The sequence below is a fragment of the Mytilus trossulus genome, chromosome 10 (assembly GCF_036588685.1).
Source record: "Mytilus trossulus isolate FHL-02 chromosome 10, PNRI_Mtr1.1.1.hap1, whole genome shotgun sequence".
In the NCBI taxonomy this organism is placed as follows: Eukaryota; Metazoa; Mollusca; class Bivalvia; order Mytilida; family Mytilidae; genus Mytilus; species Mytilus trossulus.
This window is the reverse complement of record NC_086382.1, coordinates 49,439,021-49,466,718: the sequence shown is the minus strand read 5'-3', so window position 1 is coordinate 49,466,718 and position 27,698 is coordinate 49,439,021. Positions and strand designations below refer to the sequence as shown.

General features: G+C 32.1%; 1 protein-coding gene and 1 long non-coding RNA gene across 2 annotated transcripts; both read left to right on the top strand.

Moving 5' to 3' along the window:
* Nucleotides 1–3,908: 3,908 nt before the first annotated feature.
* LOC134687555 (uncharacterized) lies at nucleotides 3,909–8,507 on the top strand. Its single transcript, XR_010101775.1, has 3 exons — nucleotides 3,909–4,261; nucleotides 7,578–7,830; nucleotides 8,462–8,507. It is a non-coding gene; the product is annotated as an uncharacterized LOC134687555 (long non-coding RNA).
* A 49-nt stretch (nucleotides 8,508–8,556) lies between these two features.
* Nucleotides 8,557–27,267, top strand: LOC134687554 (G2/M phase-specific E3 ubiquitin-protein ligase-like). The gene is made up of 11 exons (XM_063547939.1): nucleotides 8,557–8,947; nucleotides 10,288–10,386; nucleotides 13,028–13,090; nucleotides 13,700–13,780; nucleotides 14,560–14,663; nucleotides 16,457–16,540; nucleotides 17,842–18,146; nucleotides 19,282–19,457; nucleotides 20,483–20,655; nucleotides 22,058–22,278; nucleotides 26,318–27,267. Exons 1-11 carry the CDS (start codon nucleotides 8,621–8,623, stop codon nucleotides 26,557–26,559), a joined length of 1,875 nt encoding a protein of 624 aa, XP_063404009.1. The 5' UTR covers nucleotides 8,557–8,620; the 3' UTR covers nucleotides 26,560–27,267.
* The last annotated feature ends 431 nt before the right edge of the window (nucleotides 27,268–27,698 follow it).

The window sequence follows — 27,698 nt, the reverse complement described above, 5'->3', positions numbered from 1 at the left end:
TTGTTATTAAAAATGACTTTAAAGAGTTTTAACATATGTATTCGCATTCTATCTTTTTAAATGCCCATTTAATTAGGTGTATGGCTGGTTTCTTAATAAGAATGTGAGGTTAAGTGGTATATAGGGTAAAAAAGTCAAAACTTTGAACAGACACAAATCATCAATATATGCATGCAATATATCAAGAACTTCCAACAAAATTTTTATACTCCAAAAGTAGTTAATTCCCCTATCTTTAAAAGCCTTATTTAAACAATTTATTATTAGGGTTTTGATTGTACTAAGAGTACTAGTAAATAGGATAGACAATTTAATAGTGCATGATTTCATTGTGAGAACGATTTAAATACAACATTGACTGTAGTATTCCTTTTTTGAGCTTTTGATTTTGCAATTTGAATCGAAATTTTCCATTTTGAATTTAATTGTTCTACTAAACGCACCAATCGTGCTACACTTAATGATTACAAAGAGATGATAGAAAAAGTAGTACGAACATTTTAACGCTAACAACTATTTATATATGTAAACAGAAATGATGGAAATATATTTTTTTTAAATGCCAAATATTGTTTTAGATAAAAGTGGCATACAGACAAGAGATAAGATATCTAATAACAATGTGGAAGAATCTACATCTCGACAACAACCATATGCAGTGCAACAGGCAATAAGAAAACCTGTAGATAGGTTTGTTGAAGTTGTTGTAAAGGAACAAGCTGAAATGGTAAGATAATATACAGGCATTCAAAGTGTTTTAAAGGGGTTTTGATACAATGATACAAACATTGAATTGAAGCTGTAACACCAGTTAATATAAAATGAAACACTTATTTCCCAGTTACTTGTACAGATACTTATTTTGTAATTATTTTATATTTCAAGATGAAACATGTGAAATTACATAATACAGTATTAGACACAAAGTATAAAAAGATAATTAATATTTGTTAGATCGATTTAATCATAATGGTATAATAAGATATGAAGATAACAATTGATTTTGTTAATTAAATGCTGCTTCTAACAAATACCACTTCTGATCCATTTTTATTTTTTGTGTAGGGGTTAAGAAACATGCAGAGTATTTTTCTATTTTGATTCAATACTTTAAATATTCTATCCCACCATATTTTGTTAGCAATATGCTCTTACATCTACATTTGTATATATAGTATTTAAAAAACAACAAGATATTATTAACTGTTTTACTGTGGACAAAATCCTCAGACACACCTAAAATGACATGAAGATTTCATAATTTCTAATCCAATCTATAATAGATCGTCAGAAGTTTTGTGTTTCCATCGGTTTTAGTTTTAAACCCTATTAGTTTTCTTTTAATAGTGTTATAACTTTTGAAACCGGTATACCACTGTTGCCTATTTTCTTAACATTACTTGTAATGTAACAACTTCATCTGCATATAGGATATATTCTCCTAACTCATTTTGCTTTCAAGAGTTTGCAGCTGCTACTCAGACTTTGTATTATATATAATGTATAATGAAACACTTATTTACCAGTTACTTGTAAAGTTACTTAAACACTCTTTTCAGAAGCATATAGTCTTTTATTTTTCCATCAAAATTTTCTTCCATCAGTGTCAAATGTGTGGGTATCAATTAATGACCCCAATATTATATATAAGTTCCCCCTTGCAAAGAAAGGGTTATACATTTTGAATATATAGAGAAAAAGAATCTGTCTTAAAATTTTGATTTCAACATATCTAAGTTTCTGTCCAAAGTCCCCAAAAAAAAGTTAATAGATATATGAAGATGTGGTATGAGTGCCAATGAGACAACTCTTCATCAAAGTCACAATTTATAAAAGTAAAACATTATAGGTCAAATTACGGTCTTCAACACGGAACCTTGGCTTACACCGAACAGCAAGCACCAATAATTACAGTGTAAAAACTTACTTTTTAATATATAAGCACCACGAACCTTACCAAAACTTGGAGTGATCGCATGTTCTCCGGATGGTTAGCAGATCATCTCCACATGTGGCACCTGTCGGTTGCTCATGTTCTTACATTCTTACAAACCGGATGAAAGGAAATGAAATGAACCTCATTGATTTTAAGTAAATATACAGTGCCAGCGGAAATCAACCTTACTGCAGACAGTTTATGTTCTAGCTAGTGACAAAAATAGATAAAAAATCTTACTAAAGATAACTAACTTTAAACTATTTTTCAGAGACGTATCATCTATTAATACAATAGCTGCGAAAATTTATACAAAATATATGTCAACCATGAATAATCGAGTTTTCTAAACTTTGCAATTTTAATTCCTATTTAATGTTTTCCTATATATTCTTACTTCTATTGTTGACTTCTAAAGTCTATTTTGTGTGGTTCGTTATAAAAAAAGACCCACGTTCTTTATTGACCTGTAATACTTTAAGAAATTAACATTTAAAACTCGTGAATAAATCATTAATTTTACAATACAGCAAGCTTCATGTGCATCCGGCAGTTTCAATAAGCAGACAGTAGAGACTATTACACAGAGTGAAGTTGTAATACAAGGGACATCAGAAAATTTAACAACTCTATCTGGTAAGAATACAATTTAGAAATAAATTTATTTAACTGATTTTATATAAGAAATCATAAGTGAACTGACGAATAAAATCTGTAATAAGCTATTGCCATTTCAATGAAATGCAGCACTTATAGATCAGTATTTGTAAAATATAGGTGTTAACCAATCAACATAATTTTCTTTTCAATGCTATTTAAAACAGTTGGTGAGAAGCAAAATATATAATTCAGGCTCAACATGATAATTATGACCTTTAAGTAAGTATTAAAAAGTCCTATTTTTAAAACTGTAGCAACAGCCACTTCCAACAGAGACCCTGCTATTGAAAATGTTAGAGACATGGGATATACAGACGAGATGATAAAAAGAGCTATTGACAATATTAAACAAAATAATCCAGGTAAGTCTGACATTATTCTTTTAAAACAACAAACAGATATGAATATTACGATTACTTACATATCATGTTTATTTTGGGGTTGTTTTTTTTTTAAATATCTTTAAAAGGGATACACCACATTATAAATATCATGCTTCCAAAGCATGTTGATGGTTAAAAGTTCATCAGGATGCCCAAAAAAAAACGAATATGTGGTTATCAAGTAGCATATGTCGGTGTCTTGCCACATGAAAATGTATGCAAATTCAAAACGAAAATTATCAAGATGCAATTATATTGTTCTTTTCTCATATCAACCGACTTTTGTCTTGTTTTAGGCAAAGAAAAAATGGAGGCAACAGAAATTGTAGAAATGATTTTCACAATTACTGATAATGATGTTACCCAACAGGCTAATACAGCTTTTGTATCAGGTAACACAACCCATTTTGCTTTAAGTCGGTCAGAAAGCAGCAAGCCATAATTAGAAAGAACAACAAGATATGGCCAGGTTATCGAAGAGCTAACCTCCATCATAATCTGTCAATGAATTCTAACTTCTTTTTATATTTCCTCGAAAAATAAATTTTTAAATGGTCTCAATATGTTACAAATGCCAGTCTTTTATTGATGCTTTTGATCTAACGTGTGTTCATGTTGTTCTGTTTTGTTCTATCTTTATGGGAATACATATAAAAAGGCACATACATAAACATGGAGTCTTAATCTATGGCATGGTATTGGTTGCAAAAATTTGATATTTTTCATTCAAATGCAATATTTTTCATTTAATTGGTATATTTTTTCATTTATATGCAATATTTTTTCATTTATATGCAATATTTTTTCATTTGTATGGTATATTTTTTCATTTATATGCAATATTTTTTCATTTATATGCAATATTTTTTCATTTATATGCAATATTTTTCATTTGTATGGTATATTTTTTCATTTAAATGGTATAATTTTTCATTTATATGCAATATTTTTTATTTTAATGGTATAATTTTTCATTCAAATGGTATAATTTGTCATTCAAATGCAATATTTTTTATTCAATTTGTATAACTTGTCATTGTAATGCAATATTTTTCATTCAATTGGTATAATTGTCGTTTTTTTATTTATATGCAATAATTTTTATTTATATGCAATAATTGCATTATGGGAAATTGTTTGACGTCACAAGGTCAAATTTGCAACAACGTTTGTGATTGGTCGATATAGTCGGGCAGCCCCTGCTTGACTCACATGTTGAAGTTGGCACGTTCTCTATGAACTCCCCTGGTTTGATTAGCTGTTGATATCTATATATGAGAAGGTAACGTTTTGTATAACTGTTTGCATTCCCCCTTTCTTTCTCAACACGAATGCATGACCAAGAATTAAAAAAACGCGTCGCCCCACTAACTAAATCTTGCGTTCATGCGAGTCCGGCATTGCAGGCTGATACTGTTAGTGTTACTGTTAGGATTATGTACCCTTGTGTTGATTCAATACTAAACATATGGAAAGTTTATAGAAAATCCATAGTCCAAATAATTATGACGTCTGGCAAGGCTATTTTGATTTTTTTCTTGGACGCCTTCCTGCGACCAAAATAGCCTTGCCAGACGTCATAATTATTTAGACTAGAACATGGATCCACAGCCTTTTCTTTTTAATCTTGTTCCCTCAAATAAGGCAATTTAATGACTGATAGATATCGGAGTATTGCTCGAAATTTCCTCAAAACAAGTTTATTACTGTAGTTATAATAATGGTTAAAACAAATAAAAATTTAGCTCAAATTAAGTAGTGCACCTTTTAGGGTGCACTTGACTGGCTCAGCACCAGATGTTTGGGAATTTATAGGTTGCTTATATTTTTTTGTAAACAATTAATAAACACAAGGATTTATATAGTAGTCCTACTATATAAATCCTTGATAAACACAAGCACATTTTAGAAAAGCAAGTGAGTAATCTATGTTTGAAATTTTGTGGATTTTCTATAGAAATCTTGGTTTATTTGCCACAAAGTGCTCGCTTTGTTTATAAAAAATCCGCAAACCAGAACTGGAAGTTGACAGCAGGTTCATCAGATGGAAACACTTGTTGGAAACAGTTGGGGTACATCTAATAACCAATGTAAAAAAGTGCCGAAATATGCACCACAATGGCCGTTTATGGAAAAATTGGAATGTGTTCTAGTTCCCATCTCTGAATCCCCGAAGTAGATTTTTTTTCAACGCCCCACTGTGGTTAATAATTACTATATGTCTTTGCATATTTCAAAACATATTTTTCTTCAGGAATTGTTAGCTCTCTAGAACTTTTATTTGTCAGCATATTTTGTTCATATTTATACACGAGCTATATATTATTCATAGCCTCTCATAGGACAATTTTGAATTTCAGCCAGATTCACTTTTATTTCAAGGAGAAATTGCCCTTTATATGATTGAAAATTTGTCGTTTCCAACTTGTTAGCACTGATAAGGATTATACCCCGCTTTAAAAAAGGGGGGGGGGTATACTGTTTTAACTCTGTCTGTCCATCCATCAGTCCGTCCCATGAATATTTTTGCATTTTTACTCAGGAACTACAATACAATGATTTCTGAAATTCTGTTTCAGGGTTTATGTAATACAGCTATACCGTTTGATGTGTTTTCAGATTCATCACTCAACAACTTCCTGTTTACCGAATACTTGTATGATTTTACACATGTCTTTGATAGCCAAGTTGAAAATTTTCATCACATTTTTTCAGGAACTACAATACAATGATTTCTGAAATTTGGTTTCAGGGTTTATATAAGTCAGCTATACTGTGTGATGTGTTTTCAGATTCATCACTCAACAACTTCCTGTTTACCGAACACTTGCATATTTTTACACTATTAATATTATCCACTTGCGGCGGGGGTATCATCAGTGAGCAGTAGCTTGTAGTTTCACTTGTTTTATATTTTGAATGGATTAAATTTATATTTACATTAGGAAAATGGGGAAGGGGAGGGGGGAATTAGTCCTTTAATATACAAGTAAATATTCCAAATTGTATGTTGAATGTGTCACCATCTTGTTGGTGTTTTGTTCTCCATCCATTGATTTTCTCTCTTTATGGCACCTCGGTATGGATACTTTTGCTTAAAATGCATAAGCCCAAGAACAGGATTTATGGCTCTTTGTTTGACAGAAAAGTGTCATTTTTAACGCCTGTCTAATACTGGACATTTTATTGTATACCATTGTCTGTAACTTTCAATTGGTGAATTGTTTATAACACATTCTGTTTCAACTTGTCAATATTCTGATTTTGTCAAATAGGGAGAGTATGCAAGAATCTGCTTAATAACACCTCCTTAAAATTTAGATAACTGAGGTTTCTCCCCATATCTTAGAAGAATTTGACTCCTGTTGATGCAAATCGTTGTCTTTAAGTATTTTCAGCTATTTTGTGAGAAGTACACGATTGCAAATGTACATATACTATTTTTTTAGTCTGAGGATTTCAGTCCCTTTTTTAATATATAAGGCACAATGGGTACTTGCTTCCATTTGTGTAATCTGAAGCTGGATATACTATTTTTTTTTTAAATAGGACCATGCAGTAACATATATGCAAGAAGCCAGAGAAAACAGTACAACAATATTTTATTTAGCATGTTCAAAAACAAAATAAATGAGAATTTACGTTTTATTCAAACTGTTAAATTGTGACTAATTTTTGATGAAAATCTATTTGTCCCAGTTATCTGTATACCAAAGTCATGACTGAATTCAGTCATCTTGCACTACAACTTTCATCTTAATTTATTAATTGAATATTCAATTGATAATACATTAAAAATTGGAGATTGCCATCGGGGTCACCCCTACCCCATCATGTTTGAACATATTTTAAATGGTTGAGATCCCCACCCCTAAACCATTTATTCTTGTATGTGACAATAAAACAAATAAAACGAAATATTACATGTAGGGGATGTCTATGGGGAGCACCCCCATCCCCTTATGTTTGTTAAATTGTAAATGGTCAAGATCCCCACCCCTTAACCATATTCTTGCATGGGATAACAATGCAATTCAAATGAAATATAGGTAAAGTCTGTGAGGGTCACCCCCGCCCCCTCATGTTTGATAAATTGTAAACGATCAAGATCTTTGTACCTAGACCATATATATGTTCTTGTATGGGACAATAAAACAAATCAAATGAATATGTGACCATAGGAATTGCAAATTAAGGGAGCTTTGTTTGGGAGACTTCGTAAGTTCGTAACAGCATCTTGTTACAATTACTTCTTGTTATAAATGCCATTATGGGTTTCTTGGGCACTCAGATACATTGTAACACAGGCCCGTGGTTGCTAATTTTTATAAAAATGGACTATTCTTACTTCCCTGTATATCTGGCTGGGAACCCAAGTGCCTGTGAAATATAAATAGAGAGGAGAGGATAGGGATATACATGTATTAGAAAAAATATTCAAAATCAATGCCAATGGAAACCAGTATTATATGCACAAGTGAGTTAAAATAGTCCAGTTGTGTTCCCAAATTTCAAATATTTGGTGGCAATTGTCATGATATTTTAGGTGAACGATTCAGGCTCTGATCAATAATTGGTTTCCATATTTCTGTTTTTAGGTTTATATGATGTCAGGTCATATAAAGGTTTCACATAGTGAACTTTGTTATGATGCTGAGGTCTTATTGCCACTTAAAGAAGATGTTTTGGAGAGGGAGACACTCAAATCACAGTTTCCTTCAGCAGTGGGTTTGAGGTACCATGTAGGAGGGGTGTTGAAAGCTGTTGCAGCTGATACAAGAGGGTTTTCTTCTCCAGATGGAGGTTGGGGAACAAGAAGATATATTGTTGTAACAACAGCAGAATGTGCTGGTATGTACATTCATGGTTGGTAGAAAAATCAATTATTTTTTTGTACAACAGAACTACAGGATGTACAGGTGCTGAGCTCTTTGTATTGATGAAACTCAACAAAAAACCTAATAGCTTGGCAAAGATCAGTTGCCCACTTTTGTTGCAGATTGATGAAAAAAAAGTTCAATGAATTATGTCTCGAACAGGCTCTTTTTAAACCTATATATTTTGAGCAAATTCTCATGAATTTTTTTTGCAATACTATCGAAGGATTTAAAAGTATTAGTTGATTGTTCTTTAGGAACTTTGAAAATAAGATATCTGAGTACTATATTACGACGACTGTGAGTGATTTTGAGCTTTCTACTGTTTTGGAAAATAAGGGTTGAAACAGATGATAAAAAGGGTGAAAGGATTTTTGATACCTTATTTAAACTTCAGTACTTTTAGTTGAGTACATGACGGCCAAAAAATGTGTTGAAAAATTATGGTATGATACCGTCTTCATCTGTGTCTTTAAGTTGGGATACATGTACCTGAAGTAATATCTTTCCAAATAATTGTTTAGTTTAAAATTTTGTCATGATAATCGCCAACTGCTTTAATTTTATCTTTTTAATTTTACTATGATAATATTTACTTAATATAGGACAAGCAAGAGATATCATTGGCAACAGGCCAAGTACAAGTGGATTAATTGGCTCAGCAGATTACTTCTGTGTTTAAGTCGTCAAAAGGCACTTCACACCCAAGGACACATTTCTCACCAATACAGGGAGCTGCCTCCAGAAAAGACATTAGACAACAAATGAAAAAGAAGAAGAAGTTATTTGAAAAGTCATATAAAGTTGTTTTTATTGGAAATATAAAATTGCCAGGCATTCTGTGTGCAGATATTATCCTAGAAGAAGGATTAATTAACATAAGTTCGGAGGATACAGAGGACACTATTAAAAACAAACTACTTGACATATTTGACAGCACTGACAAAGATCCCACCAAGATCATTTTTTTATCGTGCTCACACAAAAAATTATCCAAACCAAATGTACCATCAACATTCAAATTTGATGGAATAGGGCTGAAGGCTCTGATTGGTCAAGGGAAGCTTTATGTTCTCGTCGAGGGCCCTGAGGTTTGTACATTGTATTTTATCATTCATTGTACAATATTTCCAAAAAAATGGAATTAGAAAAATTCTGGTAGATTCAACACAAGAAATGAATATTGATATACAAAAAATAGTGTCCTGTGAAAATATGGAACAAGTGAAAAACTACAGACTTTGATTAAGAATATTACATGCAACTTTAATTCAGAATTACTGGAAAATAACATGAACAGTTTAAAGGAAAATAACAAACTCTTTCTTTTATACAAAAATATTAAAGTCAAACAAGACCAAAAATTTTATCTTCATCCAAATTTTTGAAACAAACTAGACATTTATTTACAAAAAGTTAGAATTAGTTACCATAATTTGATCATTGAAGGGCAGATAATCTAAACATACCTCAAAACAATAGAACGTTACGTCGTGTCCAACTTGTAAAACCTTAGATGAAAATCACTTTCTCCTCCACTGTCAAATCAATAATGCTTTACATATAAAACCTTTTAATGCCATGGCAATAGATAATGCTATGTTTCCAAATCTATCTGATACTGAAAAACTAGTAGTCCTACTAAATCCGTCAAATATAAACCAAGTGTCAGAAAAAACAGGTTCCTTTATTATGTTTTTAACAACAGTCTTTTAAGAACTGAGGACAGGGAACTCTTAGTTAGTTTTACTTGTGTATATTTAGATATGTGTGTGTTCCACTCAGTTATTTTATTGTTGTTGTTATTTTTGTTTATGTTAAAAGTATAATGTTACTTATACATGTTATATGACAAATACAGTTTAATATTGTATAACTATACATGAAGGACAACTACACATAAGCATTGATCACAAAGTTAACTGTTACCTGAGAAAGTAAACAGTAAAACACCTACTTATAGTTGTATGACAAAATATGGGCCGCAAAATATTTATTAAAGAATTAATAACATCAAAGAGGGGGGGGGGGGGGGGCAAGAGGGGGTCCAATAAAAGTTAACAAAAAATACATTCTCACAATAACAGATAACAAAAAAAGTAAAAGTCCTATAACAGCAACAGAAATAGTCAATAACAGATAACAGCATTTTTTTTCTTCAGAATAACAGATAACAAAGATTCAAATTGGCCCATAACAGCATAACAGTTATACCCCTTGCCCCCCCTCATCAAAATGTATTATGAGTCTTGAGGGAGTTGCAATATCCATTTAAAGGAAAGAAATATAATTTAATGTAATGTTCTTATTTTAGGTGCAGATTTTTACAATGTTCGTTAACACACATAAAAAGTTTTCTAATTAGTGACATAGTATATTACTGCAAAAATATTGATAGCTAGTTGTTTTACAAGTATGAATTCATTTTTAGTTTGAAAATGATAAGGACATGATGGATCAAAACAAATTAGATGACACAGACATGACAGACGAGGAACTTCCAGTATTCGGCAAGACACACTCTTTACAGGTAATTATGCAGCATCATAACATTTTAGAGCTCAAAACCATAGAACACAGGATATAACACATGTAGTTTTAATCGACAATAAATCAAACGTTTCTTAGTGGTGGTCGCACTATAGTAATCAGTCTACAGCTGCCACTCAAAACAAAATCATGTCTAGCATGTACCTAAAATTTGTGATTTAGGCTTTTATTATTTTGCATGTGGATAGATCACATGAAGGTGATAAAATCGATCTGCTCTTGCTACATGTAGGATGATGGTCTTTTACCTTCAAGTTAGATTAATGATTTTTGGCTGGATTTTGCGAGTTGAAAAATCAGCTGAATTATAATATGTGAATGTTGGTCGCAGGGAAATACTGTATTTTTAATATTTATCTCAGGAACTAAAAATCGCAGGCTCTTCATATTTGGTATGCAGCTTCTGTATGGGCTCTCACATCAATGAGATGTGATTTCAGAGTGAGGTTTGTAGCTCTTCTTCTTGTTTTAACAAAAACTGGCCCTTTCTGTCTTTGACCCATTTCAATTTTACATGATTCATGCTTTCCTATATGATGTGTTCACTGTTCATATGGAATCATTTTTTTTAAGAATGTCTTTCTGTAATTCTGTTTTGTATGAAAAAATAATTTGTACATTTTATAAATACAGGATAAAAACAATATTTGTACAGTGGCAGAAAATTGTATTCGTACTCGACACACAACAGGTATGAAATGCTTGGTAATCCTATCATACTCACTCTATGTACCTATAGATTAATATTCTTATCCAAGTGCACTTCATGTATATACTGATACATATAATATATTTTTATGTCGCCTGTTTTTTATATAGGGGTCACTTTGACAAAATCCATCTTTCCAAAACCTTTGCCGCATGCACCGCAATGTTGTCACACATTTTCATTGCAGTTTTCTTAACTACATGCAGCAGACTTTTAATATTTTGGAGAATGCTTTATCTGGAAGTACTATGACGCGTAAAGCATTTTCATGGCTTTGCTTAATTCCTATTTAATACCAAAAACTTTGATATTTAAGGCATGCTGGTCAAATATGTATGCAAAATTTCATTGCAGTTTTCTTTACAACTACATGCAGTACAGACATTTGATATTTTGCATCTCTATGCTTTATCCTTTAGAATTGTTTTTCATTGCACTGTCACTCAACTACATCCTGTTTATCAAAAACTTTGAAATTACACATGGTGGACTGCGGACATAAATAATGTGTGCAATGCTATCAATAAAATGCAGGCGACATACAGGTTCCCTTGAAGACAGTACAGTCTAGTTTGTAATTAACAATTGTGCATGTAACACTAAATAGCAATCTTGTGACACATTCAGATAAATGGACCATCATGATGATGTTAACGTTAAGCTTTTCATGAAATAAATTTTATATCTTTTGCCCCTACAACAATTTTTTTTTATATAGATCGATTGACTCGCTGACGTTCATTCTTTTATAAAACATATTTTCATGACCACACTTTGTTAGCTAAATTCATGCATTTTTAAAAATGATTTTTTAGTTTGTTTATGGTTGTGACATTTACCATATTAACACTTTTCAGAAGAAAAATGACACCTTTGCATTAAAATTATGAGGGGGGATGTCTAGGAAAGGGAAAGAAAAAATATTGAGTATCCAAATTGTCTGAAAATGAGCAAACAACATAGGGCCATGTGAGCTATTGTTGTCACTGAGCGTCCGTCCTTGTCATAAATTTAAATAAAAATCTTCTCCCACTCTGATAATAACTGAACAGATTGGGACCAAACTTGGCAAAAACATTATCAGGGTTTCTATTTAAAATTGTAAGGAAAATTTTGATTCGTCAAAAACATGACTGCCATGGCTAAAAATAGACCATGGCATCCAACACCTGGGTTTTGCATGTATTTACTTAAAAACTGTTACAGATATCAAAATTCTAGTATAAGATTAAATTGATAAGTACATAATAAGATCTACCCATACAGACATTTTAAAGTCAATCTGATATTAACCAGTCCAGGTGGTATGGCCTTTTATTTAATTTTTCTCTTTTGTGCACTTGAAAACTGCAAAATGAAAATTGCAAATTGTTCAGCTCATTAAGATCTACAAAAAAGTTATCAGGGGCAAAATTGTCAGTTTTATTGTACATGTACATGATGTACATGATGTATCTCACTTTAAATACTTCAAGTTTTGTATTCTTCGCATATTTTTGCTTATGACTCTGGAAAACGGTACATTAGCTAGATCCAAAAAATTGCAAATTGTTCAGTTGATTTAGGGCTACAATGAAATCATCAGGGGCAAAACTGTCAGAATTTCACATGTTTTTGCTTGTATCTTGAAAACCATTACACAGTTTTATAAGCACTAAATTAATGTTGAGCTCATCTACTAGAGCTTTAAAAAGTCCTCACAACAAAAAATGAAAAAATAACAAACAATAGGTCTTAGCAGTGGGGTACAGAACAAAATAAAGGGGTCAATATGCATTTATTTGCTTATTTTTGCATGTAAACTATTGTATCAAAGTCAAAAGCATATGAAAGCTATTTTAATGGTAAACATGATATTCCGAGTTGAATTGCAATTAAATGTACACTTCTTTTTTCATGTGTTAATATGCAGATACCCCAAGCAGACACAAATGCAAGTATGAACAGTGACCAGGAAAATACAGGCTCATCCGCAGTTAGTATTTATGATTTAAGTTTTAGACTTTTTGTTGTTGTTTTTTTGTGATGAAATGAATAAACACTCATGGAAATATACAATATGGTTATTGTTGGGCTCCACAACATATGCTTTATTTAAAAAAAAAATGGCATTTGCTTCAATGACAGTGTTTATGTTTAATGTAAATCCAATTGCAAACAGCATTCCATGATGTGCTATAAGTTTTAAGTGTACAGTATGAAACTACTTCCCGAACAGCTCTTTGTACATGTTGTATGCAATAAATTGAATTAGTGTTCAGAGAGAGTCATATCTCTTGCACGTAAAAGACACCCTTGTAGATTTCGAAAAAAAGAGCAGGGTAATGCCGCTACAAGCAGCACTAGCACCTGCAAGTGGAAAGGGATTAATATAAGATGAAAAACTTGTTTCCCAATCCAGTATAATTAAATATGTTTAAACTAATAAATTATTATATGCAGTATTCTATGAATTTAGTGCTAAATATTACTTCAATATTTTGAAGTGTATGTTTCTGGTGTGTATTTTTGACACACTCCTGTAGGATAATAATCCTGAAGGAATTTATTGAACTAGGATAATATAGTTTTATGAATATTGTAGAAACCACAAACAGACATCACCAAAACTGTGCAAAGTCAAGATATAGTGGAAGGTGATCCGGAAGATACAGGCACACCGACAGTTAGTATTTACATGTAACTTAGCTATTCCATTAGAATGGATGTGAAAAGGTTTTATTATGAAATGTGTGTCATGCATCTTTTTAACAAACTCATTACATTATAAGTCTTTATCATGACCTCAAATGTTATTGCTTTTTTAAGATCCTAGATTGATTGTCATATGCAAACAGAACTTCAAAATTTTCAGTTTGTTTCATCCTTGTGAGCACTGTGGATTTAATATATTTCAATGGACTTTGATTAAACTAGTTACAGAGTATTCTACATGTTCTAGGAGGCACTATTACAAAATTTGCATTTTACATACAACAAGTACTGAAAATTTGTTATTGCATTAAAAGAAAGGCCCCAAATTTATTTCAATCTCTTGTTCTAAATAGCTCTTTACGCCACAGGTGATCAATTTTGATTTAAATCTACCAGTATCAGTTCTGAACTGAGTTTCTGTAATCTTTAGTAATGGACAATTCAGATATTTCAATGCCTGCCGAAACTATAATTAAAGAAATGTCAAAAAGAAAACAAAAGTGGCTAGGGAGATTTCATTTCAGAAAAATGGCAGTATTAACTGAATCTGTAAATAGTGAGCAGTAGGTCTTAGAAAGTGAAACCTGATTTAGATGACAAGCAGTATACATTTGTTAAAAAATCAAAATGAATTAAAATAACATGCATGTATGATACGTTGAAATGCTATATGTGCTGACCAAGAATACTCTGCAATTGTTTTACAATTTGAAATTGGTTAATTTTAAGACGGATTACCCTGTTTTATAGATAACATTTCATCCATCGTGCTTAGAACGTAGAGAGCGTAGATCTCGATTAAGCTTGCGGTCATCTACTGGTAATGATGCTCTGGCATGTCCTTCAACTTACAGGTATTTTATTTGTAGATAATCTGGACACAATTTCTTGATATAATGAATCACTGTTACCTATATTTTTTACTTGACCAGTCAGGGCTACTTCTTAAACAAGTGATTTCAGGATCACCTTTAAAAGTGATTTCGCTATTGAAAAATGAAAAATGTTTACAAAATTAGAAACAGACTTTTTAAAATCACTGAAATAAGTGATTTGAGATGTAAACATTAAATCACTTATGAAAGTGATTATAACATTTTCTTGATAATTTATCCACAAGCTAGATCTACATTGGGTTTAAAAAACAACTATTCTATTGAAAAAACAACTGAATACATACAAAAATGCTCTTTTGCTAAATTAGTATGTTAGTTTTAACAATTTATTTGGATTATGCTTAAACTGGAATAATCTGTAGATAAGGTCAAAACCTTGAAGTAAATCATTCTAATTATAAAGAAAACAAATCAGGTTACATAAATGTGTTGACTTTTATGTTATTGATAGAGTAGTTAATGAAAATTTGATTACAGAAAAATTCCCAAGGGTTCTTTTAAAAGCTTCAGCACACTAACTTACTGCCCCAGCGCACTGATGAAATTGATATATCAAGATTAAGATATTTGATCTATGTAGACAAATTACAGAAAAAATTGCCATTTTATGGAAAATTAGTGAAATCAGCATTTGAAGATCAAAGAAAACACCAAAATCACTTAAATAAGTGATTACTGAAATTTGAAAATCACTGAAATAAGCGATAATGAAATCACTTGTTTGAGTCATACCCCTGACTGTTGACTGACTTACATTTAAGTTTACTTCAAAGTTCACATCTTTCTTAGTAATACCAATTCACATACAGAATTTTTTTCTTATAAATGCTCACAAATCTACAAATTTTTTGTCATTCACAGCAAGCATTGGAATTTAACTCTTAAAACAACTCTTATACATTCTGCTGATCCCTGATTTGACATGTCAAATAATTTTCAACAAATGGCTGATTGTTTTTAGATAACTTCATTCGTAAATAGCTCGCCATCCAGTCTTAGTCATTTGTAAAGCATTGTTAACTTAATGTAACAACACAAACACTATTCTTAAAGAATGGTGAAAAGTCTTTTGTGTGTAATTGAATACGATTGCTTTATGAATCAATTACAAATGATTGAGTATAGTTTATAATTGGTTGGCCACAAGTTTAGGAATAAATTTAAATACTTTCTTGATGTATATGAATATACATTTCCGATTGTTTTGGGATATATTCGAGTACTTTGCAAATGTATTTGATATTGATTTAAGATTTAGGTTTGATTGATTGGTTAAGGTTTAATGCCCTATCAGCAGCTTGTGAAAGTTTTATGAATCTGGTAAAGTTTTGAGATTCGTAAGCAATCGTAAGAAAAATTTGTGTATGTGAAGTGTTATAACTATACATGGTAGATTCATCTAACCTTGTATTAATTTGCATGCATCCTAGATAGTAGATTATCATCTAGGCAAAGTCATGTGTTTCGCAGTTGAACACTCAGACAATATTAAGAACAAGACAAACTAAGTGATAGTTGATTATTTATATTTTTGTCAAAGATTTGATACAAAAATCCAGCATACTTTATATGTATTTTTTCAATTGAATATCCGTATTGGTGACAAGTACCTAACCTGGAGGTTTCAACGTAAGTTGTGTCATAAATGTCTAACTTCATATAAACATTACAGACATAAAAAATAGCATTGAGTAAAAAGGAAAACAGAATGAATAATAGGTTAATCAAACCAAGATTTATTTATTACTTAGGTCATATGTCCAGCTGTTTGAAACTGAAATAGTAACAGTTGATGACTCCGATGATGAAGGTGACAAAACCATACCAATGGATGGGTACGTATTTGAAGATTTCATGTTTATTTATGTATACTTAAATTGCACTAAAATTGGGATTGATTTTGGGAGTTTTGGTCCCAACAGTTTAGGAATTGGGGGCTAAAAAGGGCCCAAATAAGCATATTTTTTTATTTTCGCACTATAATTTAAGTTTAAGTAAATAGAAATCTATGAAATTTTGATACAAGGTTTATGACCACAAAAGAAAGGTTGGGATGAGTTTGGGAGTTTTGGTCCCAACAGTTTAGGAATTAGGGGCCAAAAAGGGGCCCAAATAAGCATTTATCTTGGTTTTCGCACAATAACTTTAGTATAAGTAAATAGAAATCTATGAAATTTAAACACAAGGTTTATGACCACAAAAGGAAGGTTGGGATTGACTTTGGGAGTTTTGGTCCCAACAGTTTAGGAATAAAGGGCCCAAAGGGTCCAAAATTAAACTTTGTTTGATTTCATCAAAAATTAAATAATTGGTGTTCTTTGATATGCCTAATCTAACTGTGTATGTAGATTCTTAATTTTTGGTCCTGTTTTCAAATTGGTCTACATTAAGGTCCAACGGGTCCAAAATTAAACTAAGTTTGATTTTAACAAAAAATGAATCCTTGGGGTTATTTGATATATGCTGAATCTAAAAATGTACTTAGATTTTCTATTATGGGCCCAGTTTTCAAGTTGGTTCAAATTGTGGTCCAAAATTTAACTTTGTTTGATATCAACAAAAATTGAATCCCTGGGGTTCTTTGATATGCTGAACCTAAACATGTATTAAATTTTTGATTTTAGGCCAAATTTTCAAGTTGGTCCAAATTGGGGTCCAAAATTAATCTTTGTTTGATTTCAACAAAAACTGTATATATGGGGTTCTTTGATATATGCTTAATCTAACCATGTATTTAGATTTTTGATGTTTGGGCCCGGTTATCAAACTGGTCCACATTGAGGTCTAAAGGGTCCAAAATTGAACTTTATTTGATTTCGTGAAAAATTGAATTCTTGGGGTCCTTTGATATGCTGAATCTAACCATGTATTTTGATTTTGGATATTGGACCATAATAGGTAATGTCCAATTTAAAGTTTTTAAGTTTAAGTTCTTAGACCACATTCATTATGTGTCAGAAACCTCTGTTGTGTCAACTATTTAATCAGAATCCAAATTCAGAGCTGTATCAAGCTTGAATGTTGTGTCCATACTTGCCCCAATGTTCAGGGTTCGAACTGTGCAGTCGTATAAAGCTGCGCCCTGCGGAGCATCTGGTTATCCCTTTCATTGGTGATACTTTTTTGTTCATTTTAGTGATATCAGTTTGCCAGAGTTATTAATAAAGTTACAGTCACAGGTTGACCTGGAGAAGATAACGAAATTCAATATCAACAGAAACCTTGTTTTAGATGGTGCTCGGAGAGCCATCAAAAGGAAATCCTTCTGTGCTAAAAGCAAGATAAGTGTGAAGTTTACGGACGATGTAGGAATCGCAGAAGGTGCCGTAGATGAAGGTGGACCAAAAAGAGAGTTCTTGAGAATGCTGATGAAAAAGATCCAATACCTGCACATTTTTGAAGGTCCTGAAAACAGAAGAATTTTGGCCTATAGTACATCAGGTGAATTTATATTGTCTCATCTTGGTGAAAGATTAAAAAAGGAATTTCATGTATTCTCTATACAGTTACATTTTTATGTCTCCCACTTTATAGGGATGGAGAGGTATTTTGTCATGTTTAATTATCAGTCATCTGGGTGAAGGTTTGCAATTGTTTCTCCATAGGCCGTAATGGTAACGTTTTCTTCTGTTGCTCAGTCCATATCGTTAACTTGGATATATATGATGGCTCGTTTTGAAGCTGAGAATTTCTTATTTGTGGTTAAATTTTCAGGGTACGAAGTGAGATTACTTTTTCTGTAAATTAGCAAACCCAGAGTATTCTTTTGTGATGCGGCTCCTTGTGGTCAAAAATCCCTGTTTTAACACAATAAGTTCTTTGAACTTTTAATAGCTCCATAGTTTTTACACATTTATTCTATGTCCCTCTACTTTCCTTATCACCACAAATGGTTAAGCTCAATCATTTGTAAAAAATAGAAACATGTCCAATATCAATACACAGAGATTTCTTGTACACATTACTTGGGGTTCCTCATCTAGAGCTGGTGCATTAGGGATCTTGACCCATCTCTCACAATAACCCTCACACCATTTACAATAGGGGACACTTTGGGGATCTAGACACTTGTTACGGTTTTAAAGGGAAGGACCATTTTTATGCCTCATTTATGGGCATTATGTTTTCTGGTCTGTTCGTTCATTTGTTCTTCCGTCTGTCTGTCCGGCTTCAGGTTAAAGTTTTTGGTTGAGTTAGTTTTTGATGAAGTTGAGGAAACTTAGTATACTTGTACCTTATGATATTATCTTTCAAATGTTAATGCCAAATAAGAGTTTTTACCCCATTTTCACGGTCCACTAGACAGAAAATTATAATGCAGATGGTGCATCCATGTATTAGGGACACATTCTTGTTTCCCTCATTTTGGTTCTGATTTCTGGAAGGTCTGTGAAACACAAAACAAACATGATATATATTATATCACTGAATCAGGGATTGATAATATATAGTTATGAATAGTAAAATTTATTCTTTGACATCTATCATGTCTATTAAGGCCTCTAAATGTTAAATTTAATATATCTTAAATCTTTTATCACATTTTAGCAAAATATTTAGTTTTGTTTTATTGTAGCCCTAGAAGACAATCTGTACAGAGATGTTGGATTATTCTTTTCCCTATCCATTGTACACGGAGGACCATCACCAAAATTCCTTTCTCCAGTTATGTACAATGCGTTGGTAGGACAAGCTGGAGAAAGGAATATTGAAGATATAGCAGATGGTGACTTGAGAGGAGAAGTTCAAAAGGTAGTATTTAGAAAGTATTGGATTGATAATAAGAATTGTTATAGAAAATAGGGGTAGAATGCAGTTTTTGGCTTATAACTCAAAAACCAAAGCATTTAGAGCAAATCTGACGAGATTAAATTGTTAATTAGGTTAAGATCTATCTCCCTGAAATTTTCAGATGGATCGGACAACCGGTTGTTGGGTTGCTGCCCCTGAATTGGTCATTTAAGGAAATTTTGCCGTTTTTTGTTATAATCTTGAATATTATTATAGATAGAGATAAACTGTAAACAGCAATAATGTACAGCTAAGTAAGACCTCGAAGGCTAGAAATAAGGCAACATTTGACCAACATGGTCAATTGACCCCATAAGGACTTACTGTCCTTTATAGTCAATTTTTAACAATTTTCATAAAATTTGTAAATTTTTAATAACATTTTCCACTGAAACTACTTGGGCCAAGTTCATTATAGATAGAGATAATTGTAAGCAGCAAGAATGTTCAGTAAAGTAAGATGTACAAACACATCACCATCACCAAAATGCAATTTTGCCATGAATTCATCTGCTTCCTTTGTTTAATATTCACATAGACCAAGGTGAGCGACACAGGCTCATTAGAGCCTCTTGTTTTGTTAATTAGCTTGAAGATATTGATTTGATTATTGGTTACAGATCAAGATCAAATGTTGTTCTGGTTTGATGAGATGTTGAGCACAGTTATGGTCGTTGGATAGTTTAAACTTTTTTATTCTTCAAGCTTGAAGAATTTGACTTGATGCTTGTTATATACTTTACACTGTTACAAGTTATAGATCATGATCGCATATTGTTCCAATAAAATGAATTTTTAACTGACTGTATAATGTCATGCAATACTCACAGAATGCCTGTTTTAACCCAATTTAAACAAATTAGCAGATAATTCTATTTTCTAAATATATATATATGTAGTTCTTGCTGGCTATATACCTATGTGCTAAATGTCACCTGACACTTAGATTGTTGATAGAGTTTTAATAACCTGTTTTTCTTTTTTAGTTAAAAGATGCATCAAGTTTGCAAGACTTGAACAAACAAATGAATGCAATGTCAACTCTGTTGATAACAGCGGGATGTTTCAGGCCTATATTGAACATGCAACAAAAAGATAAATTAATCATGGATATTGTCAGATTTTTGGTCCTGGAAAGAACCAGTACTCCTCTTCACCAGTGAGTAATATTTTATTTTTGATTGGAAAACTGGGGCCCTTTATAGGTTATTGTTCCGTGTTGAAGGGTGTACATTGACCTCTAACGGTTTACTTTTTTAAATTGTTATTTGGATGAAGAGTTATCAGTTGGTTATGTCATTGGCACTCATACATCATCTTCCTAAGTATTGTATGGTATTAGAGAGACAGGACTGACACTTCCATTCAACAGAAAATGAAATACTCTGGACTGAGTGGGTAAATTATAGATTAATATCTCCTTAAAGGAAAATGTCATCAATACATGCAATGACATGAAAAGTGGAGGGTATTAAGTATAAACTCTTTTTAAAAGTCATCAATGAGAAGTTTTTCACATGCAATCATTTCTGTTGAACTTGAATGTATTACAAAGCATCCTTAACCTGATAACCTGTTTCATCTAAAAGACCCTGCTGAAAATGGAAATGGTGACCTGAAGATGTTTGTAAACTATATAGCTATTATGAAACTTTTAACTTAGGTTTTTTCAACAACATTAAAGTCTTGTTGCAGGATATAATGTGTAATTCTTTTGTGAACAGTTAATATAGATGTCTCTCTTTCAAAGAATGAAGACATATTATTTAAGTGTGAATTCCTCATACAAAATTTTATCCATGTCATGACTTTTTATGCCCCATGTTTTCTGGTCTGTGCATTTGTTCATTCGTTCGTTTGTGCATCCGTCCGTTTGTCCCACTTCAGGTTAAAGTTTTGGTTAAAGTTTTTGGTCGAGGTAGTTTTTGATGAAGTTGAAGTCCTTATGATATGATCTTTCTAATTTTAATGCAAAATTAGCAATTATCCCCCATTTTAACGGTACACTGAACATAGAAAATGATAGTGCGGATGGGGCATCCGTGTACTGGGGACACATTCTTGTTTCTCTTTTGAAGTAGATATCTATAATTTGGTACATGGGTGCATCATGTCGAGGACATGTGTTGCTAACTAGAGTCAGTAACGAATCACAGTAACCTTTGACCTCGAAGTCAAATACATTCAAAAATTTGTCTAGGCTATAGGCTTTTGGTATTTTGTATGTGAGTATATATCACCTAATTTAAAAAAATTAGTGACCTTGACCTTTGACTTTAAGGTCAAATAATTAAATGAAGTCTATTTATGTCCCCAACATCTTCAAGTGCAACACAAAAGGGATATATGCATTTTCTTCCACCAAACAAATAGTGAGATGAGGTGAATTGTCTGTCGTGTCTTTCACTTATCATTCTCAAGATTGCCATTTAAAGATTATCACAAATATTATTCTTCTAATAGGTTCTATTTTTGTTTAATTCAGCTGAATACAATGCATATCTTAAATATGTTTACATGGTTGATATGTTGGTGTTTAATAAACTGGTATACAATTACAGGTTGCGTGATGGGTTACAGACACTTGATGTATTAACGTACATTCAAGAGCATTATAAAGCATTTAAGGATTTGTTTGTCTGTCAAGGAAATGAAAAATTGACCGCTGAAATGATGGAGGTGGTGTTTATGGATATCAAAATGTCAGTTCCAGGCAGCAACAGAAGACGGGACGAGGAGAACATTGTTGGATATTGGAGAGATTTTTTAATTGACTTGCAAGGTACTTGTAAAATATATGCCTCACATCTTCTTTTTATTATATAAACATAAAATTTGATTCAACACCACCACTTCTGGAAGCACATATTCTGATCTGGAATTTTAATTTTTCTATATGAAGGCTTAATTTAAAACATAAGAATGCTCTTGATCTTTAATACATGTATATTTTAATTCTTAACCAAAATTAGAGTTTCCTGCATTGCAATATTGTAAGGGACAGTCATTAGAAAGAAACTTATGAAACCAAGCATTATCAGAAACAGAAGAAAGTAAATATTGTTTGTTTGGATATATAGGGTAAAACTACCCAAAAGGACTGAATAGCATTCTTATATTTTCTATACATGTATGCCCTTTTACAAGACTTATGGTATAACGTTTACCGTCCGTCTTCAACATTTCCGACATTATCTCAAATACGCTTTAACCACTATGCATAAAACTGTATTGAATTGTTATATCTTTTGATTTGAGCTCCCTTTTGTTTTTTTACAAATTTCAAATTTACGTTTTCCAAGTATTGGGAGTTTTACTAAAGGGGTGATTTTCCAGTTTTTGGACAAGAACTTGAAAAAAAAATCACCAACTTACTAGAAACTGTTTAATTCTATTCACATGTGCTCCCTTTTGATTTTTATACGACTGCAAAAAATTTGCGTTCGTATATTGCTATCACGTCTTCGTCGTCGTTGTCGTCGTCCGTAGACAGATTGGTTTCCGGACAATAACTTCAGTTTAAGTGAATGGATCTCTGTGAAACTTAACCAAAAGGTTCAATACCACAAAAGGAAGGTTGGGATTGTTTTTGGGGGTAATGATCCCAACCGTTCAGGAATTATGGGCCAAAAACAAGCATTTTTCTAGTTTCCGGACAATAACTTGTGAATAAATTTTTGATTGCTCTGAAATTGTACCACAAGGTTCAATACCACAAGTAGAAGGTTGGGATTGATTTTTGGGGTATTTGCCAAAACCGTTTAGGAATGAAGGGCCAAAAAGGGGCCCAAATCAAGTATTTTTCTAGTTTTCAGACTAACTTGTGTTAAAGTTTATGGATATCTCTGAAATTGTACCACATTTTACAAAAATAAAATTTCTTAACATTTTTTTTTTGTGGGGGGGGGGTAAAAAAAAAATATTTGGGGGGGGGGGGATTTTTTTTTCTTCAAGATTAACGAAATTACCCTTTTTTTGGAAAAAAAATTTGGGGGGGGGGTGGGCAATTTTTTTTTTTTAATTTTAGGATTTCTCACAATTTATTTTGCTTTTTTTTTGTCTATAGTCTAAACACAGGTATTGCACAACAGCAGTGTATTGCGCAACAGCAAATTGTATTGCGCAACAGCATGAAATCTTCAATTGAAAATAAATTCAAATCATTTAACCAATTTTAAGTTCTTTGACTACATTTATTCTGTGACAGAAAACTATTATGTGTCAAATATTTAATTAAAATCCAAATTCAGCCTCTATCTCACAATGCATGTTAATATACCGAAGGCAACCAAGTTGCGAAGGAAATGATGTTTTTGACTTGTCCACAGTCAATCCCAACTTTTTTTCAAAAATTTGCAGATAAAAGTATACCATTCTTTCTGCTCTGCTGATTTGACTGAAATTATGTGCCTTCAACTTTGAAACTTCACCAATTTCACAGTCCATTGAACATGGAAAATGATAATGCGAGTAGGGCATCCCTGTACTTAGGACACATTCTTGTCATTGTTTTTATCTTTAAAAAAATTAGGGACCAGTGATATAATAAACCATGTAAAGACAGACTTTGTTTTTTTAAAGCAATTGCCAGGCAAGTTGCTTTATTCTTATGGGACATAGCCATTTTGACCTACATTACATAGTATAATCCCGTATAATCAAGCCTATCAAGATCAAGATCAAGCCAAATTTTAAACAGATTTTTCATTAAATATTCTGACAAAATCCTACTTGTCTTCTTCTTACATACATAAAGACAAACATAGACAAACAACCGTTGTTTTGTGAAGTTACAAAATATTTTCATGAAGATGCATTTTAACATTTAAGTTGCCATTTGTTTTCTCTAATTATTTTGAAAGTCCGCATGGAAAAAGTGCGTTTTTTACCCCTGATATTTCGTTCTCATTATGTTTCATATAAATTTTAAATCATTTTTGTTGTTGAGTTAATATTGATTATTTCAATGAATTATTCCTTATACGATTTTATTTTGATTGTTTCGTGTTTTTATTTGCATGTAGTAAATTTTCTCTTTTTCATTCATAAAACTATGGTTCATTCATAAAATTGTTTTAAATTATTACGCACGTTATAGTAAAGAAACCGATGGTTATTCACTGTTAAAGAAGCACAATGTTCCCGTTTTGATTACATTGACACTGAATTTACTAACCTAATTGTTCAATTTCATCTTAGGGGTCGTTAAAATAGCCCCAAAACACGATTTTGTTCAAATCAACTCCCACGAAAATATAAATAGATTAACACGGTCTCACTAATTAGAGACAAGAAGCGTCAACAAGCGACTAGGAAGGGCAAATAAGCAACAATGAAATGAAATTGGCGACAAGAAAATGGAAATAAGTTACAAGATTGCAAACATATTTTCAACTCGATTGACCCTTGATTTGATTTCTTGTTGCTTATTTTCCCCTTTGGTATCGCTAATTTAATTTCCTTGTCGCCATTTTTTTAATTTCAAAAATCGCCTTTTTAGTCGCTTGTTGACGCTTTTTGTTTCTAATTAGTGAGACCGCTTTCATCATAGATCTGTGAATCACCGATTTGCCGAGATTTTGAAATGAAACTTTTGAGGAAAAACGATTTCGTCAATTATGAGGGTCTTGATGGGGGGGGGGGGGGGGGTCTGTTATTCTGTAAACATTTAATTTTTACCCTTTTTTTCTCTAATCTTCAAAAAATTAGTCTATTCTTCAAAAGTGATTTTTTTACGCATTATTCTCTAATTTTTTCCCCAGTTTTCTTTGATAGAAGTATCGGAAACCAGTTCACATTGACTGAATCCTATAGTCTGTTATCACGAAACCAAAAAAAGTTTACAGAGTTTGTTTTCACTTTTATATTTTTACAAATTTCTTTAAATTTTAAGAAGGGAAAATTCTGTAAACACTTAACTTTTAGCGTTTTCTTTTATTAATTATTCAATATTCATTATATTTTTAGACCACAAATTTCTCTAATCTTCATTTTTTTGCCCGTTATTCTCTAATCTTCATTTTTTAAGGGCATTATTCTATAATCATTTAACCCCATCCAAACCCTCAATTATGCCTTTGCAAAACTTAGCCGACAACGGAATGTGAAATGTAGTTGACACAGACAGTTGGAGCTTAATGTGTTTTTTTTCTATGCATAAAAGAACATTGCAATTTCTTCACGAGAAAGGAGAAGTTGCGATCGGGGCACGTTCAAAACTCTGTCACAGTAACTTTGACGCACGGTCCGAAGTCGTACGTGGACGTAAACAATTAGCTAAACATAGGCGGATCCAGGGAGGGACCCTGGGGGTCCGGCCCCCCTTTCGTGGGAAACATTTGGTTGATTATATAGGGAATCACTGAAGCATGACTGGAGCTCCCCCCTTTATGAAAAATTCTGGATCCGCCACTGCTAAAACAAGGAAACTGTCAATAAGATGTTTAAAAAAATGTTAACTACTACTAGTATACAGCAATTGCTTTTACAGCCTTTAAGGCTTTGATTTCATATTGGGACCTCATTGAGATGTGAAGCATAAAAAATATTGTTCATGTAGTAATATGAAAGTTTATTGAGTGAGGTTGTTTAGCTTTTATAGCCAACTAAAGTTCAACTTTGTTACATAACATTTAATGAATCAGTTATCCTCTTTGATTTTTGTATAATTATGACTATATGGACATTCCCTGTGATCAATCTACTACCAGCTTGGCTGTTGGTTTTGGTCGATCAATTACTTACCTGGTTTGTATAAACATGAGTAAACCTCAACTGAAGTCAACATTTTGTATAAAGTTTTAATATTTGTCTTATTTCAGAAGATGAGGATGGTGAAATTACCTTAGGTGATGTTTTATCATTTGCAACTGGAGCAGACTGTGTACCTCCATTAGGATTTGATCCATCACCATCTATTACTTTTCTTCATGACTCAGGATTGTTTCCAAAAGCAAACACATGCTCAATGGAGTTGAAGCTTCCAGTTTCAGAAGATTTTAATACATTCAAAAAAAACATGACTTTTGGAATTGCAAACTCACCAGGCTTTGGACTGGCATAAACCATTCATGGGAGTCTTTAATTTTAATACTCTTCCATACTTCATCTTCATTTTTTGTCTTGCCTGGTACAAAGGTTGTTACAAATACAAATTTGAATATTTCTGTATAAATATATTGATTATATAAATTCTTATACAAATGGTATCATGTTGTCGTTGTCCATAGACATTTGGTTTTCACACAATAACTTAAGTATAAGTAAATAAAAGTCTATGAAATTTAAACACATGTTTTTTTTACCACAAAAGGAAGGTTGGGATTGATATTTGGAGTTTGGTCCTAACAGTTTAGGAGGAAGAGGCCAAAAGGGTAAAATGTTAACTCTTTTTTTTTTTTTTTATTGATTTCATCAAAAATTGAATTATTTGGGTTCTTTGATATGTCTATTCTAATCGTGTATTTGGATTCTTAATTTTTGGTCCTGTTTTCAAATTGGTCTACATTAAGATCCAAAGGGTCCAAAATTAAACTTAGTTGATTTTAACAAAAAAATAATTCTTGGGGTTGTTTGATATGCTGAATCTGAAAATGTATGAATTTTTATTATGGGCCCAGTTTTCAAGTTGGTCCAAATAGGGGTTCAAATTAAACTTTTGTTTGATTTCAACCAAAATTGAATATAAGGGGTTCGTTCTTTGACATGCTCAATCTAACCATGTATTTAGATTTTTGATATTTGGTCCCCATTATCAAATTGGTCCACATTATGGTCATCAAAAATTGAGTTCTTGTGGTTCTTTGATACGCTGAATCTAACCATGTATTTAAATTTTGGAAAATGGACCATAAAAAGTGAATGTCCAATTTAAAACTTTTCAGCTTTTAGACCCCATTCATTCTGTGTCAGAAACCTATGCAGTGTCAACTTTTTAATCACAATCCAAATTCAGAGCTGTATGAAACTCGAATGTTGTGTCCATATTTGCTCCCCATTTTCAGGGTTCCACTTCTGCGGTCGTGTCAAGCTGTGCCCTGCCAAACATTTTATTATGTTATAGTTTTGAACAAGTTCCAAAAAGAAACTTGGGTGCTTTATATGTTAAATTGTTGTTTGACTCAAACTGCACAGACATCTGAGTTTGATTATTTTGTAAAACATGTATAACAGTTAGGGAAACTGATGAGTTGTTGAAAATAA

Excerpts from the sequence above, each read along its gene's own strand:
- LOC134687554 (XM_063547939.1), top strand. The coding sequence starts at position 8,621 with ATGAAAAAGAAGAAGAAGTTATTTGAAAAGTCATATAAAGTTGTTTTT. Across the intron at positions 10,387-13,027 it reads GCAAGACACACTCTTTACAG|ATACCCCAAGCAGACACAAA; the intron begins GTAATTATGCAG and ends GTTAATATGCAG. Across the intron at positions 20,656-22,057 it reads ACCAGTACTCCTCTTCACCA|GTTGCGTGATGGGTTACAGA; the intron begins GTGAGTAATATT and ends ATACAATTACAG.